Source organism: Halyomorpha halys, unplaced genomic scaffold, assembly GCF_000696795.3.
Source record: "Halyomorpha halys isolate HHAL.00 unplaced genomic scaffold, Hhal_1.1 Scaffold790.1, whole genome shotgun sequence".
In the NCBI taxonomy this organism is placed as follows: domain Eukaryota; kingdom Metazoa; phylum Arthropoda; class Insecta; order Hemiptera; family Pentatomidae; genus Halyomorpha; species Halyomorpha halys.
Genome location: NW_027108682.1, coordinates 124,204 through 146,403, shown reverse-complemented (window position 1 = coordinate 146,403; position 22,200 = coordinate 124,204). Strand labels below are relative to the sequence as shown.

Sequence of the window (22,200 nt, the reverse complement as noted above, 5' to 3'; positions counted from 1 at the left end):
AATAGAATCTCGTTCTGTTAATGACAAACACAACCTATCCCTATCCTATCCCCAAGTAATCAATTTATTAAAACATCCATAATGTTTATTTCATTAATTATTTGATGATTATATCGATATAATCAACTATAATTATTCGACCGTATCTAAAGTAAGGACTGATCGGGTATCCTAGGGTTAAAAAGTCCCACATTACGGTGTGAGCCCACCATGTATGGGCTCTGCGTACTGGAGGGGTAAATCTTTGAATTATAAATTTAAAAAAATGGAGAAGTACGAAAATTCTTCAAAAATTGAGCAGTTTCTTCCTTTTGTTGATCGAAACTGATGTACTTTTAAAAAAATAGATATTGAAGAATTAATTAATGATTTTTATAATAAAATATTTTAGAAAAGTATCTCCAGTATTTTGATCTTTTTTTTTTTTTTTTTAAATTTTTAACCTTTCAAATATTAAATAAAAATGATTTTAAATAGTATGTTGTTTCACTCTTTCAATAGAACAAAGTTGTCCAGAAAATAATTTTAAAGTTCCCATCTATAACCTGGAGAGCTCAAATATATGTTCCCGAGCCCCTAACTATGTTAAAGATGGTCCAGCAGTTAAAATTAAATAGAAAAGTAAACTAGATTTAGCTACCATGTTTTTACACTATTAAGATTAGAGATTTTTAGTGAAGGGAATGGCATTGTTTAAAGATGAGGCAATTAAATACAATTCATCAAGTCTCAAGGCTACGTTTTAGATATTATTAAACGGTATAGGATTATTAATATATATTAATTAATTATTTGAATTTCTTCTATTCAATAATCATAATTATTATTATTATTATTATTATTAAACGGTATAGGATTATTAAACAAAAAAAAATTAACCAATATTTTATAACATGAACATTCAAATTTAATTATGAAATCAAAATATATATTCAATTAGTTTCTCTATTCAGGAAAATAATTTTTATGTTAAAAAACGAAATAATCATCATTATCTCTCTATCTCAAAATGATGGTCATTTCTTCTTTCAACCAACAAATTTATTCTAATCCCGTCAGTAATTTTGGAGAATAGACCCACCCTGTTGAGCTTAATGAAAGCTGGATCAACAGGTGAGATCCTAAAGGTGTGAAGTTCACCGTCTTGTATTTTCAGGATTCAAGTCTATCTTAATTCTACCCTCTCACGTTCCAAGGCTTTTACAGTCTAATGGTCTCGAGCCTCATCTCCCCTATTGTCTAGTTCTTGTCGGGATTAATGGCTTTAGGTATATGTCAGTTTGTGAACCCTTCATTCTTCAATTCAAATAATTTAAAACGATTTCTATCAATGAAATTTGTTATTAATTATAAAAATACGAATTACGATTGCATTTAATGGAACGAATGAAAAATTTTAAACTCCAATTTTTTAATTTGGTACGTAGAAAAACACTATTTCTTTAGGTCTTTTCTTTTACAAAATGATTTTTAGTTTTAAGAGTATCTTGTCAAACCCCCTAGTTTCTAACCTTCCATTATAAACTCTCTAACCACTCAAAACCCCTAGTTTCTAATCTTGCATCCTCTTCCATTCCTGACAATCCTCCGACGCGCCTGAAAAGAAGATGGCCACGAGACCTACTAATGTAGAATGTCATTAGAGTGCTACCAATGGGAAGTATCTCTACACGCTTGTAACACTCTATTCTAACTAAGATCAATTTTACTGAATGTATTATATAATATACAGTTGTAAATTTCCAAAAAAGATGTTAAAAAAAATATGTTGTAAAATTAAACTATTCCAACATTTTATTTACAGCACAGCTATTCCGAAATTAAAGACACTCGTACACTTGGATAATAAACATCAGTTTTATTCTATAATTCACTGGAATATCTCTTTGGAACACGTCCATTTCAAACTAAATGTGCCAATAATCAAACATAGCAGCTAATTGTTTCATCATAACGTTTTTAATATATTATACCCTCATCTATACTAAGAGGGGTCAATGATGGGCCAAAGATGGGTTGTTATCCAACTTATTTATACTCAGTTAATGTGCTGATGTGAGATGAACTATCGTTACGTTGATCTTATCTTTTTCTGTTCTAATATTGGCTGATTGCAAGGTAAAACTCATATGGTTATCCATTTACTGATATTTGGGTGTTGTTTTGGAATCATCCAATAAAATCCGAATAAATTTAATTAATATTTATTTTTATACAGAAAAATGAAATTATATAATTAGTCTTGTTTACTGATAAGGCACACTAAATTATGTTGGTTTTTAATTTCCTATATTAATTCACTGAACTCACCAATTATTTGAATCTTTAACTTATGAATGGGTGTAAGCAAAATTAAAAAAACAGTATGTGAGCAAACCCAAAGATTGGGGTTTGATTATTTTTTAAACATTTAAAGGATTATCGAATGTGTCGAAAGGAAATAAGAAAATTAGTTCCAAAAAATTAATGACCATATTGGTCATTAATAACAACAATAGGTGTTTTGAAATGGGAATGAGATATGACAATTTGTTGAGCCATCATTAATTTAATAACACTATGTGTTTGCGATTTGTAATTTTTACCGATAACAAAAACAAGCTCATGTACACGCATTGCCATGCTTGCTGGATGACTCATAGCGTGCAAGAGACTAGGACAGTAGGCCAGACTATTGCAATGCTGATACCAACAATAGCAGTAGCAAGACAATGAGAGATTTAGAGGGAGATACCCTAGCCGACAATGGCTTAAGGTAACTCAGCATCTATGGCAGATAATGGGAGGGTTTAGTAACAGCAATCATCGCATTAATTAAATGTTCCAAACTTGTAACATTGACATTGAGCCACGTTCTTTAAGTTTTTTTTAATATCTGACAGAGGACAGGGCTGTATAATGTAATGCAGCTTTCTCAGAAAGGAAGACGTTTGTCCTCAAACAAGAATAAATGCCGCATAAAATTATTTTATTCTTTCAAATAATCAGGATCGTCACTTCACTTAATGGCCTTTCATTTCGCTCTTACCGAAAGAATGAGAGCTCATAAAACTTTTCTGATATTGAGCTCTGCGTAAAATAACATCGCTTAATTTTTTTTAATAAGAAATAATTGGATGAAGGCACTATTTCAATTTTTAGGAAAAATTTGGATTTTTCTTTGAAAGAAAATTTCAAATGTAATATAATAACTTTCTCTACCTTCAAGAAAGATTAAACAAGATAAATGAAAGGATTTAGAAACTGAAAATTTAGTTTTCTAGTCTAAAATGGGAATAAAAAAGAATCAAATTGAAGGATCCAGGAGAACGACGAGAATACATTTTTTTCAGATTTAGAATAAAAATCTTAATTTCCACTACTATTAACTTGTTGAGTAATATTTCAAATGCCATTTTGACCAGTTTTAAATAAAAAAAAAAAATTTAACATCAACCTTATTAACAAATTATTTTATACTTTCCCTGTGTAATTTATTTTCAAACGTAATTTTTAGTAGAAGCTGATTTCAGAACTTATTTTTCAAGATAGGATATATCCATAAATTAAAAACAGTAGTTTTTAATATCGAATTTTATTTGGATGAACGGAATCGAACCCTTCAATCATTTCCTATCAAAGATGAACGAACAAATCTCTTTTTTAAGTTCAAGTTATTTAGCACTCACTTTCATTATGTCAACTAACAATCTTAAATAATTAATATATTTTTATAATATTATAATAGTATAAAATTCTAACTTTTCTCAAGTTTGGCTATTGATTTTAAAATAATGTTTCACCTAGTAAATTATTCATTTATTACGAGCATAGCCATTGTCATCACATAATAACCTAGGATTACATTTTTTGAAAAAAGTATGGTACATAAAAAAAAAATATTTCTCTGTAAAAAAAGACTTAGCATCTTTTAACAATCAGCAGCACTGACGTATGACAAGAAATATTCTGCACTAGAACAGTTAGAGGTATCAAAAATATTACGGAAAATCTATCGTCGCCTAAGAACTTTTTTTATTTTTTAATGGAACGTGTACTATACATATTAGCATAATTAAGTGGAAGTGTAAGAATCAACTATCCGTATTATTATTATTTTATGGATCACATTACTCGGAATACAGAGTTTTATTAAATTTGATCTATTTAATATAAATAGAGATGCTAAAGGTTTAACATTAACTTCTTTAACACACTATGTTTCTTATTTTGAACAAACTTATAACTTTTGTTGTTATTCAATTTATTGTTACTATTTCTTTGCAGTGTTTGTAGTCAGATTAAAATAGTAAGGAGTGTAAGAATCAAGTAGTTCAAGATCTTTTATAATTTCTGTTCCGAAAACCGGTCCGTAGTCTCGTAATATTGTTCAAAATGAAATTGATCCACCTTGCGATTTCGTCGAGTTAAGGCAAAGGAGTGGTGATAGCAAGAACGTATTTTTTTATGAGACGTAATTCAGGGGATATTAGCGCTACTAATTGCTATTGAGATAATTTACTTTCCTAATTAGTTGAAAAGTATCATTCATACGCCGAAAGGAGGAGAATTAAACAGATTGGTGGGCGTCCCTGGCCTCTTTGAAACTTTCCATCTAATGCAATTATATTCTTCTAATGATCGAGGTCATCGGAAAATCGAGGTCGTGGTGAGGAAAATTGCATTAAAAAAATTATCCATTGACCACCAGTAATTTATTGATATTTCCCCGGTGTGCGGTTGCATTTTCATTACCGGGCAAACCTAACCTTATAACTTCCCAAAGCCATTTTTGAGTTTTGTGTAACCAACTAGTTTGGAATAGACCGAAATTGCTTCGGTTCTGTTGGAACAAAGGAGTCGAGCTCAAAATTATTTTTAAAATTTTACTTTATTTTTGGAAGAAAGGTAGGTACTAAGTAGCATTCTATTATATATCCGATCGTTACAAAAACATATATTTGAAATGAAAAAAGTTTCAATAAACTTCTTAATTTGCCAATATGTTGTGTTACCGACCAATTATTGATCCAACTTTATCTAAATATATATTTTTTTCCCAAAGCCCCTATTTGAAATATTGTTTTGTATTTAACAAAGCCTGTGTATTGGAGTTTTGTTGTTATCTGAAACTTGGTTTCATTTTAACAAAACAGGATTTCGTTTTCTTACCCTTGCTGTGTGGTAACAAAAGAGGATTTTTTTTTTAAAATTTTTATTAATAAAAACTGTTTGAACCCTACCACTCCTGCCCTCCGTGGAAGCGTTACTTACCTTACCTTTGAAACAGATACTTATAGCGAGAGTTACTGGTCGATGTACGACATGTCACAATCCCACAAAAGGAGATCTTGACACGAGAAATTTTAGACCTTCCCGGCAGACCCACCTAGCTATATTATAATTTTACGAGAGTCCTATATCACCTCTGAAAAAATTATATAACCCGGGAAGCTTTCAAATTTTAGAACAAAAGTTAAGATCGTTAAATTAAGCAAAGTTTTGAAGTGACTAAAATTTACAAAAAAACCGATGTGAACTCGCCGCTCCCGCCTTCCGATTTATACACTCCCACCTCCAATAGGTCCTAACCTAGGAGCCAAAGAAAAAATGTATTTGATATAATCTTAGTAATTGTGTATATTATTATTTTCTTCATTTGCTCTGCATGGATCTTAAGGTTATTTATATTGCATTGATTTTTTCATGTCAAAATGATTAAAAAAAATATTGTAGATTGCATTAAATGGGTTTAAGTGTATACAAAGTTACGAAAACCAAAATGTGCTTCAAGTGAAGTAGGCCCCAAATATTTACATTTTTTTACTTTTCAAACATTTTGTACAATTGGCAGAAATTTTTCTTTTTTAACACAAATAAATTAATCGATAGGTACATAATAATCTTGAAATTCACAATAAGCAAATGCAGGAAAAATTAACATAAAAATTTCTAAAATTATATATAATTTTTTTCTTGTCTCCTTGTGGCTATAAGAAGGAATGCTTGAACTAGTGTAAAATACATTAAAACCGGAGCCCTCTTCTTGCCAGTCGTGTTTCAAAAAAATCATATTTAGATAATTTTTTTTTTATTGCACATGATATGGCTTATTACTGTGAAAATTATACTCGACCAAGATTTTTTACAAAATCAATCCAGAAAATCTACTATTGTTTCCGATATACATAAGTTGTATCACTTCCACTTATGTGAATTACACAAGATTAGGTTAATATCCTTTATCTTTTCCGCATTGAAAAAATAAAAATTACCTGTTAGTAACAAGATATATCTTTGTTCATGAACACCTATGGGTTGGGCTCGAAATAAGTAAAGCATTAAAGTTTGAAATTGGTAAAGTATTTCGGTATCTTGGGGGTTTGAAAAATATATTTATAATCTTTTTACTCTTACTTAAGATTAATTTTACTCTGAACGGGAGCGATGGGGGAACCATCACGCGATAACAAGTTGTGTCTATGGTCTAAGTCTTAAGTAAAACAGAAAGATGTAGAACAAGCTTAAATAAACAACAAGAAATTTTATTAAACATCATTGTTATAGTAAATTTCCCATGAAAGTAGTGTTAGTTACTGTTGTATGAACTCACATAAACATATGTATGGGATTATTAGTCACAAAATAGGGTTAGTTACAAAATCCACAGGTATACATATTTAGGTGTTCATAAAGACCACAGATTTCTCCAAAAAAGCGTTGTCCCATTTTTGTTTTTACATCCCCTGTTTGAGAATTGCAAAAATAAAATTATTGTTTGAGCCGACTTACCCAAGTACCTAGGCTTATGACCAACTATTGGACTCATTCCGAACGAAGCCTGATCTTCAACTGACTGGCCCGCATTACCGCCTCGAACCATAATGATACCGACGAAGAAGAAGGGGTTGGTCCTTCCCCTTCTGTACATGTCTAGTCACGATGGATCTTTTGTAAACCAACCAACAATGCCAATGTGCATCTATGATGTAATAGTGTACTTTGAATTGATGCTTCATTGTAGGATGTGCTATGCAGTGACATATACTTTACCAAACATTTTGTCAGCAACTAATGGATACTAGTAACTCTATTTTCAATGTCTTCAAAGTAATTGAGAAATCTTGGGAAAAATCTTATTAGATTTCTAAACACGAATTCAATGATCTTTTTGATGAGGACTTTTCATGCAGTGTCGTGAACAAGTAAGATTTGATGGAGTGAACTTACCCAAATATCTAGGCTTGTGACCGGCTATAGGACCCATTCTGTTGGATGTCTGGAGCTCGACTGACAGAACTCGAGTACCGTACCGACCAAAATAATTCTGCCTTCCGGAAAGGCTCCCTCCCTCAAGGGGAAGCCCACGCCAGCCAGCCGGGGACCTTCTCGTTCTGCACAAACCTGCCAACCTTCCTCCAAATGAACAGGAATTGGAAATACTTAGTCGTTTCCGCCTCCATTATCTCAAAGTTGCCCTTGATAATGACCTGTCTAGCTAATGAACCTTTTTTCATCTGAGCTCAATTAAATTCAACAGTATTTGGGTTAGACCAGTTATTCAATCAGAGCTTGTCAAGAACAGACAGAACTTGTCCTGTAAACTTAGTGATTTCTCAACGAATATTGTAAGTATTCGATGGATTATTAATTTGTTTGCACTACGTTCTCTGAATATAGAACAGTAGTCTTTTTTTTCGGAGCAACTACTCTTTTTGCTTGGACATATATGAATGCTCATCAAATGTTTGATCTTTAACTTGTTCATTATAAAAAAGAATATTGTGTAATTCGACATACATTAATTCAATTGTTATCTTGGAGAAAGAGAGCTTTTGAATTTTTGCCAACCAGTTCAGTCGAGACTAAGATTTGTCCAGAAATGGATGGTTCGACAAGGGTGACACAACTTCTCATCAAACAGGAAAATAACAAATTGCACACTTTCGCAACTATGAGGTGACACAGAAAAGGTTGAGAAACTTCACATCAAAAGCTTAAGTACCCCCAACAGACATTTACTCACATGAAGACGTACACGTACACAAACATTTTAAACCAATCGGAAAAATGGACATGCAGTGGAAGAAACTCCATGAGATGCATGATAATACTACCTTTGAGGCAAGTTAATTTTCCATTGAATATGGTTACTGATTTTCCATTAAACTTTTCATCGGAATTTCCATTTACTTTTTCACTAACATTGCCATTTATATGTCCATTTAAGTTGCCATTTAAGTGTCCATTAATATTTCCATTCATTGTTTGTCCTAAAAAAACAAAAAAATATGTATTACTAATTAGTTTAAAAAAATTAATTTTTTTTTGTAAGAACTACCAATCTCACTGGCCGAGGATTCCGGTGGGCTTATAGGGACATCATAGTGCCCTTTACATAGGTTCTTTTGAATCAAAACATCGATATTTTGCGTACAAGACCCTCAGTTTACCACCTGTTAACCTACTAATTATAGAACTTGAACGCTTATTTTTCCATTTGTTTTTTGATTACCTGGAAAGCAATTAAGTGCTCTAGATCTAATTTCAGTAAAGAATTGTGACGTGTATTCATGCAACAGTCTTGTGAGAAAACACGATGAAGACATCTGTTATCATAATAATCTGATTTTGTCTCAATCTTGCATACCAGAATACTTCAAAGCGGAAAAGGACAAGTCGAAATTAAAAATAATTTAATTTTACATTGATATAACGATCTTAATCAAAACTGTTAGATCCGTTTTCAAGAAATTTGTAAAAATGTTTGAAACTGATAAAGTGGTTATATATTGGTATAATGTGCCCTGTTCGACGATTTTAGCGAAGATTTGTTGCGACATCACAAGGATATAATCTTAAATGCATAATTTCATTCTTTCCAAGTTTTTGTTTTGTCAGTTAGGCTGTTCACAGACACGTCATTTTCGGGCTCGGTGACCTTAGTACTTCCCCTTACTATACAGGAGTATTTCATACAAACAGTTAGTAATAGGAAAAATTGTATGTTTTGAAATATCATAGATAAGTTCGTTGATAAAATAATTAAATTGAAAAAAAAAAAATTGTACCTATTTTTTCTTAACTAATCGACATTAATTTTTTTTTTTAATAGCAAAGTAAATGTTTTTATAACAAGAGATGTTTCACGAGGTAGTGAATTTATGGTATGACTCTAACATATATTCTGGTTTAATGACTTTATTAACAAATCAAATTCATTACTAAGTAATCATAATCATAGTAGGGTTTAAACATTTTAAAAAAAATTGTACTTGTTATTTATTTTTCCCTAATTATGAAAGTTTTCGTCGTACTTATCTTAGATCCTTGGTTTAGGTACCAGTGCACTGATAGTAGAGAAACATTCCGTCATTGATTCATCTGAGTATTGAAAACCTCAAAAAATGGGAAAGAAACCTGGTAGATAAATTTATTAAAATTTTTGTTCTTTCATCAATGTCAGCATGACGAAGAAGAATTGGGAAAGAATTTTTTTTTTGCAAACTTTTTTAAAATGATTATTCCAAAATATGAATATATATATTATGGCTATCCATATTGTCCTAGCTTAAGTCATTATAGTTTTTAATCATTTTTAATGATTCAGCTCCACAACGATTTTTAATTGGAGAACTACTTACTAATAAAGTTTAATTTATTAATGTTTCAGTCAATTCGTAATTAAATACTAATTATTAGTGTTTAGTGTGCTTCCTTTATTATTGTATCAGTTTAGTTTGTTAATATTTTAGTTTCAATGTTAATGTTTGAATTAAAATTATTATCATTTTATTTTAGTATATGAGTAGCGTAGGAACAATACAAAACACTCTAATTTTTCAAGTAATCTATGGAATTGAATTAGTTTAAGGGATTAACTCTTATCAGTAGTGTGTTTTTTTTTTTTAATAAAAATCTGCAATACGATTAAGAAGCATAAATTATATTTATTAATGTTTTGACATATTTGTAAATATATTAATTTTATGGTATTATCTTGTTTTTGTATAGAAATGCAATATTACGTATTCATTTATTGTAAATTCTAATATCAATATTGTATTTAATTCATTAAATTAACGAATCAAGGAAAAAGAAATGAATAAAACAAATAAAAATGGAAATCTTAATTCAGATGAATCTTAATTTATTAAAATATTTTTAGGTTCCGGCCTCAAATCGGAAATAAACGGGTAGAAAAACTTTAAACAGCTAATACTTAAAAGAACAAAAATGTTAATTAGTTGCTAGCCTTGAATGTTTTTGGGAATCGAAGATCAAGTCTACACTTGTAGGCCTCTTTCTGGTTCTCGGGCCGTCTTATGTAAGTGATCCTAAAGGAAAAATTAACTCTATTCTTTCTTTTCCTTGCATTCAATTTTTTAAAAATTACTATCTAATCCTATAGTAGAAGCATAATTGACTTCATTAGAGACTTGCTTGAAGAAGTTCACTCTGTCAGCTTTAATAAGGTTATTTATCACATTTGACGGCCATGGTTCCAATATTTATTCATTGACACGAGATGAAAATATTAGTATATGAGCCCAGAAGTATATGTACTATACTCTTAAATTCTTATGCGAATTAGTTGTAACTGTGATTAAAATAGCTAATGAAGATTTATTTAAGAAGATTGATTAATCAACGTCTTATTAGGCAATTAAACAAGAAAAGATATGACGGTATAATACTTAAATGTATTTTTTCATTTCAGTTTTTTAGGAAACCTATAGAATTCAATAGATATTATTGTATTCTTCTAATAAATCAGTTTAAAAATTTACTAAATCAAATGTAATATAATATTATAAAAATGTTGGTAATAGAAAAATGAAGAATTTAAGGAAAAATGACCGTATTGTTTTAATTTTTTTTGTCACTTCACTTTTCTTACCACATTTGAATTAAATTTTCGAATAAACTAAGATAAAACATTAATAAAATTATCTTTATTATCGGTATAAGATAAGATGCAGGAAATAATTACAGTATTTGCAACCAAAAGGGTTAGCATAGTCTTGTGGACATAACAGGTATTTTCACTCACATCATTAGTTTTATAGATTTCTCAAATAAATAGTTGTTAAGATCTGTCATTTATCATTCATTATACATGTCAGATTTTAAACCAAATCCATCATTTTTTGCATAAATATATCGAGGTCTCTTTCAATGAATACGAAATGCCAACAAGCTATTTAAAAAATCAATTCATTAAAAAAGTTAGTAGTAGAAATAATTATCAATATCAGATCGGTCTATATGAAGAAAACTGGTTTACTGATTTGTTAATATTAAGTAAAATTATCTTTAAAGGTTTCAATGTTGTGTGTAATTTATTAACTACCTTCAATAATTTAAATTAAAAAATATTTATGAAAACGACGAAGAAAATTTCCTATTCAAATATTTCCTCACGTCATACCTGTGATCAAGAGAAATATTTTTCGTAATCCATATTCATAAATCAATTTTTTACGGCTGATAATGAGGTAACAATAACAAGTTTTTATTTAATTATTTTGACGATATTTGAGTGATTAGATTAGTGGCTATTGAGACATAATTATTAAAAGTAAATATATTTTACTCCAATTCCTATTTTACAAGCTGTTTTTTAATACAAGGCAATTATCTGTGAGAAGAAAACCACGAAGGACTGGTGGTGGTGATGAAGACCCTGGCCCAAAATACTATCCCAGTGTTATTATACATATCATTTACCTTTTTTTCTTATAATCAGCGGTTTATTCCGTTTTCACTTTCTATTTAGGTATCGAATTGGAGAATTATGGGAATCCGATTACCTTGTCTAATAGCCTAATTGACGTTTTTAGTAAAATAAAATAAACTATATCCACTATAGTCGACATAATTGTGACTATATGCTGCTGGGAAAATTCCCTCTCTATGAAAATGAATGTCCTTTTTTTATTTATTTCCCTTCCTCGCTACGAATATTTTTGCAATATGGGGTTCGGTAGCAGTGGCGTAGTGCGCCAGGGTTACGCATGCCACTGCTACCAATAATGATCAATGTTATTTTACTACTGGGGTACCATTTACTTTAAGGAATGAACCTTAGATATTTTTCCCTCTTACAGGATGAGGGGCTGATTTAACAGGAAATGTATTTTTTCTATTACTTTACTTCAAGGGTAGCTAACACTGCTCCGTTCATTTCCTGTCTTTATGGGTTTCTACTATTTTTTTTTTTTTTTAACACCTTTATTGACGTGAATCAGAGTGGCTTCGAGTCTGGGTTTGGGCAGCCCTCCGGGGTACACCCAGCCTCTTGAAGTGACCACCCTTAATTGGGGATAAATCTGACGGTTAAGCGTGATCATGAATAAACCTCCTTGTACAACCATTATTCAAGAAACCGTCTTTCCTTATAAAGTACTGCACCTCTGACTCTTCATGGGTTTTAGTGGTACAGATTTTTCATTTATATGTATTATTCATTTATATGTATTGTTCATTTGTATGTACAGATATTTCATTTATCGTATAAATGCTCATGAAATATATCATCATTATAATTAATTAGCCCTCTGAAAATTTGACTTGCAAATAAAGCGATTCAGAGCATTAACTCCAGATAAAAATAGAAGCATTTTACCATATAATATGTTTTGACTGATTATATAAGTTTTAATTTGTTCTAGATACAAATGTCCTCTAGTTTGCGAAAATAATGTTCTTTGCTAATAAGTTTCATCTTCACACAGGTAAAAAATATTTTATACTGTTGTTGACCATGAGCTTAATCGATTATAATAAGTGATAAACAACAGACTATTTGGTCAGACCTGCAGTTAAAAATTATAAATTCAAATAAAGAATAAGATTTTAAAAAATACTTTAAAAAATAAATAGGTTATTATGAGTCTAATATATCAGAAAAAATGACTATTCATAGAAATATGTGATGAATACCTAGGAACATCATATTATTTCATTGATTTCGCAACTAATGTGGAAAATTACGTGATATCTTGCTAAATATCCCCAAATGAATTTGATTGTCTAAGTATATCTAAGAGTTTTACTCGATAACAATTGAAGTTGTTCCATTTATTATTTATTATTAATTTTATTATCTGATTAATTATAGTTTTATTTTATAACTAATCTGTTTACACAAATCCACGTTTGATTCTCATTCTATTCCATGGAGTTTCTTTGTCTAAAATATAAATATTCCTTCTCTATTATCAGAATTTCATTCATCTTTATTTTATACATAATTTTTTATATATGTTTTGGATCTCTTCCTCTATCTATGATCAACAATCCTATCAGTAGTTAAGTTTTCCTTTTGATATTTACCAATAATTTAAATTTCTTCTTATATTAATCTATTTTGTAATTTACACTACTTAAGGTATTTTATTTTCACTATCACACTATGATAATGAATGTCATACAAATTATTATCATTATTTCAAATAATTCTTCAATGTAAGATTCAACCTGGAAAATATGTTTTACATGACTATCGGTATTGTGGCAAAAATCGTCATAAGACATTAGGTTATTTTTCTGAATCTAATGCATTGATTTTGATAAAATTTGAATTTTTTTTTTAGTGATAGAAAATATTTTTTTTTAATTAAAAAATTTTGAAGGGCAGCCCGTAGCCGAGGCAGGTAAAGAGCCAATTTTAACGGGCTCGTGACAGCAGCGGCGCCGGTTTGGGTCGGCCTGAGGGTCTACTTTTATTTCTGTGGCGGTCCCACGAGATAAAAAATTTACCCATCTCCATGCTTAAAGTAGATATAAAACCCTCCTCTTCTCCCCTGTATGTCAGAAATGACCAGGAAGAGTGTCATAAATAAATTAGAAGATTCAGAAGCATGATTATTGGATATTTTTAAGGAGTTATTTAGTGTTCTTATTATTTTTTTTTAATTCAAAATATGTTTATAGTAAGTACTGTCACCTTAGCCTGAGAAAGCACGTAACATCCGATAAATGAAATAAGAAATGAGTAAAAATAGACAATAAAAACAATTTAAAACAAAAACAACGGAGGTGGAACGAACTAGCCTGAAGGAAAGACATTAATAACTAGTTCACCTTGGCAAACCTTTAGACTGACTCGCTCGTATCAGCTGCACTCAATGCCCAAGGTTTGATTAGATCTCAGATTGAGATTGAAGATGGAGACTGATTATTTATCATAGAAATTACGAAAATAATTTTGAAATACAACTTTTAAGGGCTTTAAACATGCTAAATTTGTGCAATTAGCACTAGTCCTAAAAAATATCTAGTATTTATTTTATTTTAGCCTAATATATGCTCTTAAACCTAGGCAACACCATATAGAGGATAAATTTTAACCTATAATATCATTAAAATCCATTACTATTCGACACTACACAGTTTAGTAGTAACTGAATTCCACAATGTTTTAATCAATGTCAATATTATTTAAGCATTCTTGTTAGCAAAAGTTTTTTTTTAAATAACAGAAAATCACCTCAAAAATAGTTGTTTTTCCAAACTGAACTAAAGAAAATTCGTGGGATCATAATAAAAAAAAAAATAATAATGGTGCCTCATATAAATTAGCTAAACTATATACATTTAGTGTTTTGAGTAATATAGAAGTTTATATTTTTTATAATGAATATTAAAATGATTCCTTTTTGAGTTATAAATCTTGTATTTTGCTTGCTCGTACATTAAGAAAAAAAAATCATTAATCACTCTCGGAATAAATACTGCCTTTCTCACTCGGTTTTATAATAGATTAAAACCAGTAAACACTTACCCCGCCCATATGCCTCGTTCTGAGTACGTTACACCCAACAAATCAACATTTCATAAATCATAAGACGAAATTGAATAATGATAAAAAAAAAATTAGGATGAATAAACTATGTCTTAAAAGGTTCGGTATATGTTTTCAGAAAGAGTATAGATTTAAAAAATGATAAAAAAAAATATTAAATAAGTTGTTACTCAACAATTTTTGCTTTAATGGTGTCATTCACTGTTATTATTTAATCGGATCTAGATAAATTATATAGATATATTAGATAACCCGTGATTTGTATTTTAACTAGTCATGGATAATTTTGCAGTATTACAATTTTTTTTTCCTCTATTTACTATAAGTTCAAGTATTTAAATCTGCTTAAAAATTATGCTTAATAAGATTGTATTATTTCATCGTCACCTGTAATGAATCGGTGATGGGAATGGAGAAAGAAGAATGAGCAACCACTCCAGAATACTTCTCAAAATGATAAAATTAATTTAGAAATTTATGGGTGAATGTGCTGATTGGATGAAATTGAAACTTTTGTTTAAATATGAATTTTCTAAAAATAAATTTAAAATGGGATATTTTTTATATTTAATCAAGTATTTGAAATAATTAATTAGTAAATCAATTTAATATCCAAAACAGTCTCAACACTATTTATTTATTTGTCCAACGTTTCGGCCCTTCTAGCCATCTTCAGGGACATCTTCAACATAAAAATCCTTCTCACATTAATTATTTTCTACTTGCAGGCTATTTTGCCCAGGTCAATTTCTTTATTTAAGTTAAAACCTCTCTATTTAAATTTTAAAAACATTCATTTATAAACTACGAGTGGTAGGTTATAAAGGGTTTGTTATATGGTGTGGGTTTTATATTGTGGACAATCTTATAGAATAAATAAATGAATGTTTTTAAAATTTAAATAGAGAGGTGTTAACTTAAATAAAGAAATTGACCTGGGCAAAATAGCCTGCAAGTAGAAAATAATTAATGTGAGAAGGATTTTTATGTTGAAGATGTCCCTGAAGATGGCTAGAAGGGCCGAAACGTTGGACAAATAAATAAATAGTGTTGAGACTGTTTTGGATATTAAATTGATTTATTGATAAATATTACCTGGTCTCAAAAAATTTTGAAATAATATAATTATAATTAATTAGTTTAAATAAAAGTAGAAGCTCGCAAAGTAGAATTCTACTCAAGGATTGCAAGGGCTATTCCGTTGTTTTTGTTTTTTTTCGAATGCTAAAGTTTATTTTAAGACAAGTAATTTACAATTAATTAATAAAGTTTACAACCTAACTTATTGTGATGAGAAAATCTTTAAATATTGGGCCAACATTTTGATTTTTTGTAGAATATCTGTATTCATTATTCACTCATACTAGTCAAACAGGACTTTTCATTTCATTTCTAAAATTATTTTAAAAATTATGTATAAAATTCTATTTATTTATTTAACTTTTATATCATTCGGTGGAACATCAAATTCTACGCCAGAAGCAATTAAACATTTTTTTCAATCTAAAATCTATTTTAAATACCTAAAAGTAATCATAAACACCTACTTGACAAACGCTGTTAACTCCCTATTTTCTACAAAAAAACTCACAACAAACTATTATAATCAGACCTATTTCGGCTTATAAAATTAAGCATTGGAGCTCCACCTAACAAAATACTTTCAATCCAAAATCCTCCTTAAAATCCAGGACGCTCCTAATTATATCAAAAATAAACTCATCCATAGACCTCAATCCCATTGGTGCAGATTTCGCTCGAAATAAATATATCTCCTTTCATTCCCAAATCCTTACCTACCCAAGCCCAGTAGTTCTTAATCTCTCACTCTTAACAATCACTGATAATCTTCAGAGGCGTCTGAAAAGAAGATGGCTACAGGATCTTCTAATTTAAAACAATTAAAGAAGTACCACCATTGGGTGGTTCCTTCTCAATATTATCGTGTGTTCTTAAACATTTATCACATTTTCTTATTGTATTTTTTTAATAGTAGTAAATTTCAATAAATATTTCTATATTTATACCTAAAAGTATTTCATTCAAAGTTTACAATTGAAAATTCACTTCTTTCCCAAAAAAATTATCCTTATAAGTTTTGACATTTGGAAGATGAACTGTTTATTGAGCCAAAATCTTGAGATATTCAAGTTATGCTGACAGGTTGTTAAGTTGTGTGATTAACAGTGGAATCGTACATATTGCAAGGTGGTGGAGTTGGCAGAGGAATTCTCTGAATAGTTTTATCGTTGAGGAACAGGTGCCTAACTGGTATTAATTACCTTACGTCACTGTCCGCTTTCCAGCGATCACGGCAGGGGAACTCCGGGCCACGGGGAAAACCTCAAAGTGGACAGGCAACTGTGCCATTTCTAAGGACTTTCCTGGACCCGAAAGCGTAGTTGTATGGAAGCTGGTTATCGCATTTCAAATTAAAACATTTGATAGAATTTAATTTTTGGAATAAAGAAAATAATTTATTACTAAATAAGGAATTTGACGATTGAATCATATATAAAAAAAAGTACTATTATTCCTCTCTTTTTCTGTTTCTCCTATATAGTTAATAATTTTAAATTGGGTGGTTGCTGGTTGCGAATGTACCACGATAAAGTTCATTGAGGGATTTGCCAGCCACCAAGAATTGCACTAAGAACTCTTGCCCCTGTTATGTAAGAGTTGAGCACGGCAAGGTCAACATTCATGCAATGCCCTTTTACCCGCTTACATAATATTTTGCATAAATATATTATTTTTCCTTTAAATTTAAAGTGATTCATCTTAGCAATTACCATACCAAAATAAACGCTACCCTCTGATTATACACTTATAATCATATAGTACGATTAAAATTAAATTAGAGCAAGCAAAAAATTACAAAACAATTAGGTAAGTCAATCTTTCAACAATATATGTATCCATCCATTTATAGTATTTTATTTATTTAAGTTGCATATGTATACAGATTGAGTCTCTCAAGAAACTGAAGGTATGACCCGAGGTACTATTTGTATTATTATGACCCGAGTATTGATGAAATTACAATAATCTTATTTCCAGACTACACTTTTATAAGTTCTGAGTGATTCTTGTTGTTTGATGAGTTTATTATCCATTGATAGTTATAAAATTTTTAAAACTCATAACTCGAAATTTAATTACAACTTTAAGTAAATAAAAATGTGGTTAGGACGTTTTGGAACTGTCGCAATTTCTTAATTCCATAGTAAACATTAACAAATAAATTTATTATTTATAAAAATTAAATTTTTTATATACAAAAATGATAACTTATTCTCCATTGGATTTTTTTTTTCGATCACCGAATGAATATGCATACTTCCCTGAATCTGTGATACCTCGCAAGTCCGAAAAAATTCAAAACACGATTTTTGTGCTGAGGAATTAAATCAATGCAATACTCTAGAGACATCTCGTCCCAAAGCATTTCTCAGGATATTTACATATTTTTTTCTTATAATAAAAAATCAGAAAAGTAGGTAGTAGGTACAAAAATCTTACATTGACTTTTTTCGGATTTACGAGGAGTTCTGATTTATACTTATTATTTATTCATTAGTAAATGATATAATTAAAGTTAGCTGGGAGGAAAATTAGCACTAAAAACAATTTCAGTATATTTGATTGTTCAGAAGATTTGCAACGTTCGGGTTATGATTTCGAAAATTTCATCATTGCTGCAGCATAAAATTATTAAGTCAAGGATTTTGGTGATTTTTTTTTAAATATTAGTTTTAATAAAGGAGATGATTTCAGAAAACTGGAATTTTGTTTTCTTAGTATGGCAATAAAGTATCAATAACTATCACTTGTACGTCAATGCCTTTGAGTATTTGAAGAATTTTTTTGTCAAGTGTCTACTTCCTATTTTCCAGGAACATTATTTTTAATATTTTATAGTGAACAAAATATTTGAACTAATTAATAACATATGAATTGAAATTTAACAAATTTTCGTGATCAAATGTTTGAAAATATAAATTAATTATAACTTAGGGATCGTAAGTACTCATTAATTTTATTAATTTGTTCAAAAGATACTTCAATTATTACTGTGTGCTCTTAATCTTGTAGCACCTTCACAAGAGGTGCTCTACATCCCGTAGAGTTACATATCTTTTTAATGTTATATACAGTTAATGGAGAATATAAAACGGACAGTACAAAGATGTATTGGAGACGAAGAATATATACATTGCATTGCATTATGAATGTATGAACCAATAATTTTATTATACTTAATGAAGGGTACACAAAAAAAATATATATATATAATACGGTGTTATATTATTATGCTAAATGTATGTATGTATTAAATTTATTTTGTTTAAGTAAGGTACGAATAATATAAAAAAGAGATTACGATAAGTCTCTAAGTAAAAACTGACTTTTTCATATAATATACAATGGTTCATTTAAAAATAATTTTCAAGGGATATAACACTAAAGATGATTCTGAAAAGTCATAAATCTCAAGATCTTTATGTACAAATAATGAAACTGAAGAAAATTTTAAAAGTTCGTTATATTTCAGGGGGTTAGTAAGCTTAAAAAATACGATTTCCATGTATTTTACAGAAACGAAGTGAAAGTAATAAATAAATATTATGTTTTACATTTATTTATAGCGATTAAATGTAAATTATAAATCAATTCATGATGTAACCTCAGTAGAAAACCAAATCCTGGTTTTTTAAAATACTAATTGCTGGAAAACCTCAGAAACAAGTCGGCATAAAAGCCGGCTACAGAGTAACAACCTCAGCCTGAGGATGGTTATAGTTTGGCCAAAAAATGAATTAAACATAAATATTTAAAATGAAACAAGATATGAAGTAACTCTATATAAACTTTTGGTTGTGAGTTTTAAGAATTTTTAATTAGAATATCCAAAAAATGATAGTGTTAACTTAATAAACTATACTCTTATTTTCATTTATTGATATAATAAAATTTCAGGTTGTTTTTCGATATATTTAATGGTTTTTTTCATTTTTTTTTCGAGCCATGAGACTAGTTTTGGCATTTCAATTTTGAACTTTAATTAAATAGGTCTTATAAAAAAAACAGCAAGGCACACTATTATAATTTTATAAAACTATATCATTAACAAGTAAACGAATATTCTAGAATTTTATTTGAAGAGGAAGGAATGTACTGACGTGCTTGATCTTTACTCTGATAATGGGCTCCATATAAGGAAACGGTCGCAAAAAAAAAAAAATATTTTTGGGAAAAAATACATTTTAAAAGTTGGTTTTGAAATAACTGATTCTATTATATTCAACGTTAATATCATAAAAGTAAAATTTTAATTAAAAAAGTATTCAAGCGTGATTTGGTCCAAGTGTCTCAACGGTTCTCATCAACACGTCGAGACATCTAGCTCTGATGATCCCCTGCATGTGAGTAGAAATGTTGGCAATCAATAAATTTTTTTTTCTGCGATTGTTTTCCTGATCAGTATCTTATCCTTCATTATCTATACGATCAAATAATTCGATTTCATGGGAAAACTATTATTCTGAATTATTTATCTGAAGCAGAATACATTTCTGGCGAGGAATAATATTCATTCCTAATCAAGAAAAATGAGTATTTAAGGTACTTTGTGTTCTTAAGATTCTAAGTGGGTTAAATGAAGAAAATAGAAAAAAATAGAAGGAAACGGAGCCGGCACCACATACCGGTATATTTTGTTTGATACTAGATGTATATTTGAGTCGTATGTTGTTATTGTCTATTGCCAAATTGTAAATTTGTTAAAAAAATTTATGATAATAGTCAATTAATTATTTGAGTCATTTTATATATATTTAGATATCATCGAATTCAAATTTTATTACGACTGATTCCTTTTAACGAAAATTATTTCTTTAATATTGAGTTCTAAATTGAGTTCGACAAGTATCTAAATAAACGGATTTGACGATCAGAAATAAATTATAATATTATTATTTAGAAATTTAAACCGACAGATTCCTTTTAAGGAAAATTATTTGAGTGCTAAATTAACATGGATACAGTAAACATTACCAAAAAATTAAACTTATCATACAAACTTCAAAATTTTAAAGCCCTTTAACTTCTGAATTTTTTTCGTTTTGTCTGTAAATATTAGGTGGCTAATTAATTAATTAAGAATGGATTTTTTATTTGGCAAAAAAATAAAATTAAAATGAAACCAATAAATTTAGCTTTACTTTGTTATTATTATTTTTTTTGTAGTTAGATATTTATTTTATTTTGTTTTCCAATAAGTGAGTATCCGCTGGATGAAGAGTTACCTCCCTGCGAAGATGGCTAAGAGAGGATGATTGGATTTACCTGGAGAAGTAGATGTCCTGGGTGTCTTCGGCGTGCCGGGTTCCTCGTCCTCCTGCCAGGAGACTGTCCTCACCCTGTTGGCTATCGCTGTACCGTTCATGACTGAGCCACTTCACCTCTGGCACTCTCCCTTTATCGCCTGCCCTCCCCACCACGCCGACCCTTCAGTCGATACCTTCCGTCGTCCGATCATTTCAACTTTTTAACTTCTTCTCCTGATCACAGATTCTTTTTCCGATGAATCGATCATAATGAATTTCGAAAATGCCCCAATAGACACCTCAATTTCAAAATTTCCAAATTATCACTTCTAACGAACTAATTGTTGCTAATATTGTTTGATTCTTTGAAATTTTTAGATGGTAAAAAATTGTAAGAAAAATCAATACCTTAGCCACCTCAAGTGGTATAATGATAGCTGGAATTCTTCATTTATTAATCACCTTATAAAAATATATTATCTCAACTTTGCTTCACGCCGGTGTTACATAACAACGGTCCTCAGAAACGGCTTAGTAGTGATCTTAAATTTTTTGATATATTTATTCTATAATTCAGAAAAACATGATATGCATTTTCAATTGCTTGTAAATTCAACAAAAAAATATTTTTGTTGACAAAGTACTGAAGATATCAATGATTGTTAATTATTTATTGTTGATATCTGTATTATTGTAATGAATGGTTTTGGTTTTTTTATTTTTATTAAATTTCTATTGCTATTCTGGACCTAATCTATTTGTTTTTATAGATGTATAGACCAATATGTATTCTAAATAATTATATATTTCGAGTGTTTAGGAAAAATATTATCAAAAACTAGCAGAAAAAAAGTAATATATTATTCTTACTAAGATATCAGAATAATCCTAAAACCTTCTTAAGTTCTGTACTCGAACTAAGTATCAAATTAATAAAAATCGCCTAAGATTGGTTTTGAGTTATCCTATTCATGATTATATAAGAGACGATGTATATTTGAGTCGTATGTTGTTATTGTCTATTGCCAAATTGTAAATTTGTTAAAAAAATTTATGATAATAGTCAATTAATTATTTGAGTCA

The 22,200-nt window shown here is 29.5% G+C and overlaps 1 protein-coding gene across 3 annotated transcripts in view; it reads right to left on the bottom strand.

Annotated features, from left to right (window-relative positions):
* Positions 1-22,200, bottom strand: part of Pu (GTP cyclohydrolase punch) — a 69,670-nt gene that overhangs the window by 25,127 nt on the left and 22,343 nt on the right. Inside the window, exons 1-2 of one of the 3 annotated variants that reach the window (XM_014429355.2) lie at positions 21,137-21,269; positions 8,097-8,252 (exon numbers count right to left, since the gene is read on the bottom strand). In XM_014429355.2, the coding sequence (XP_014284841.1) occupies positions 8,097-8,252; positions 21,137-21,236 (256 nt within the window). In that variant the 5' untranslated portion in view covers positions 21,237-21,269. Of the gene's footprint in view, positions 1-8,096; positions 8,253-21,136; positions 21,271-22,200 lie in introns of those variants that run through there. The other 2 variants (XM_014429356.3, XM_014429357.2) reach the window with 2 other exon arrangements.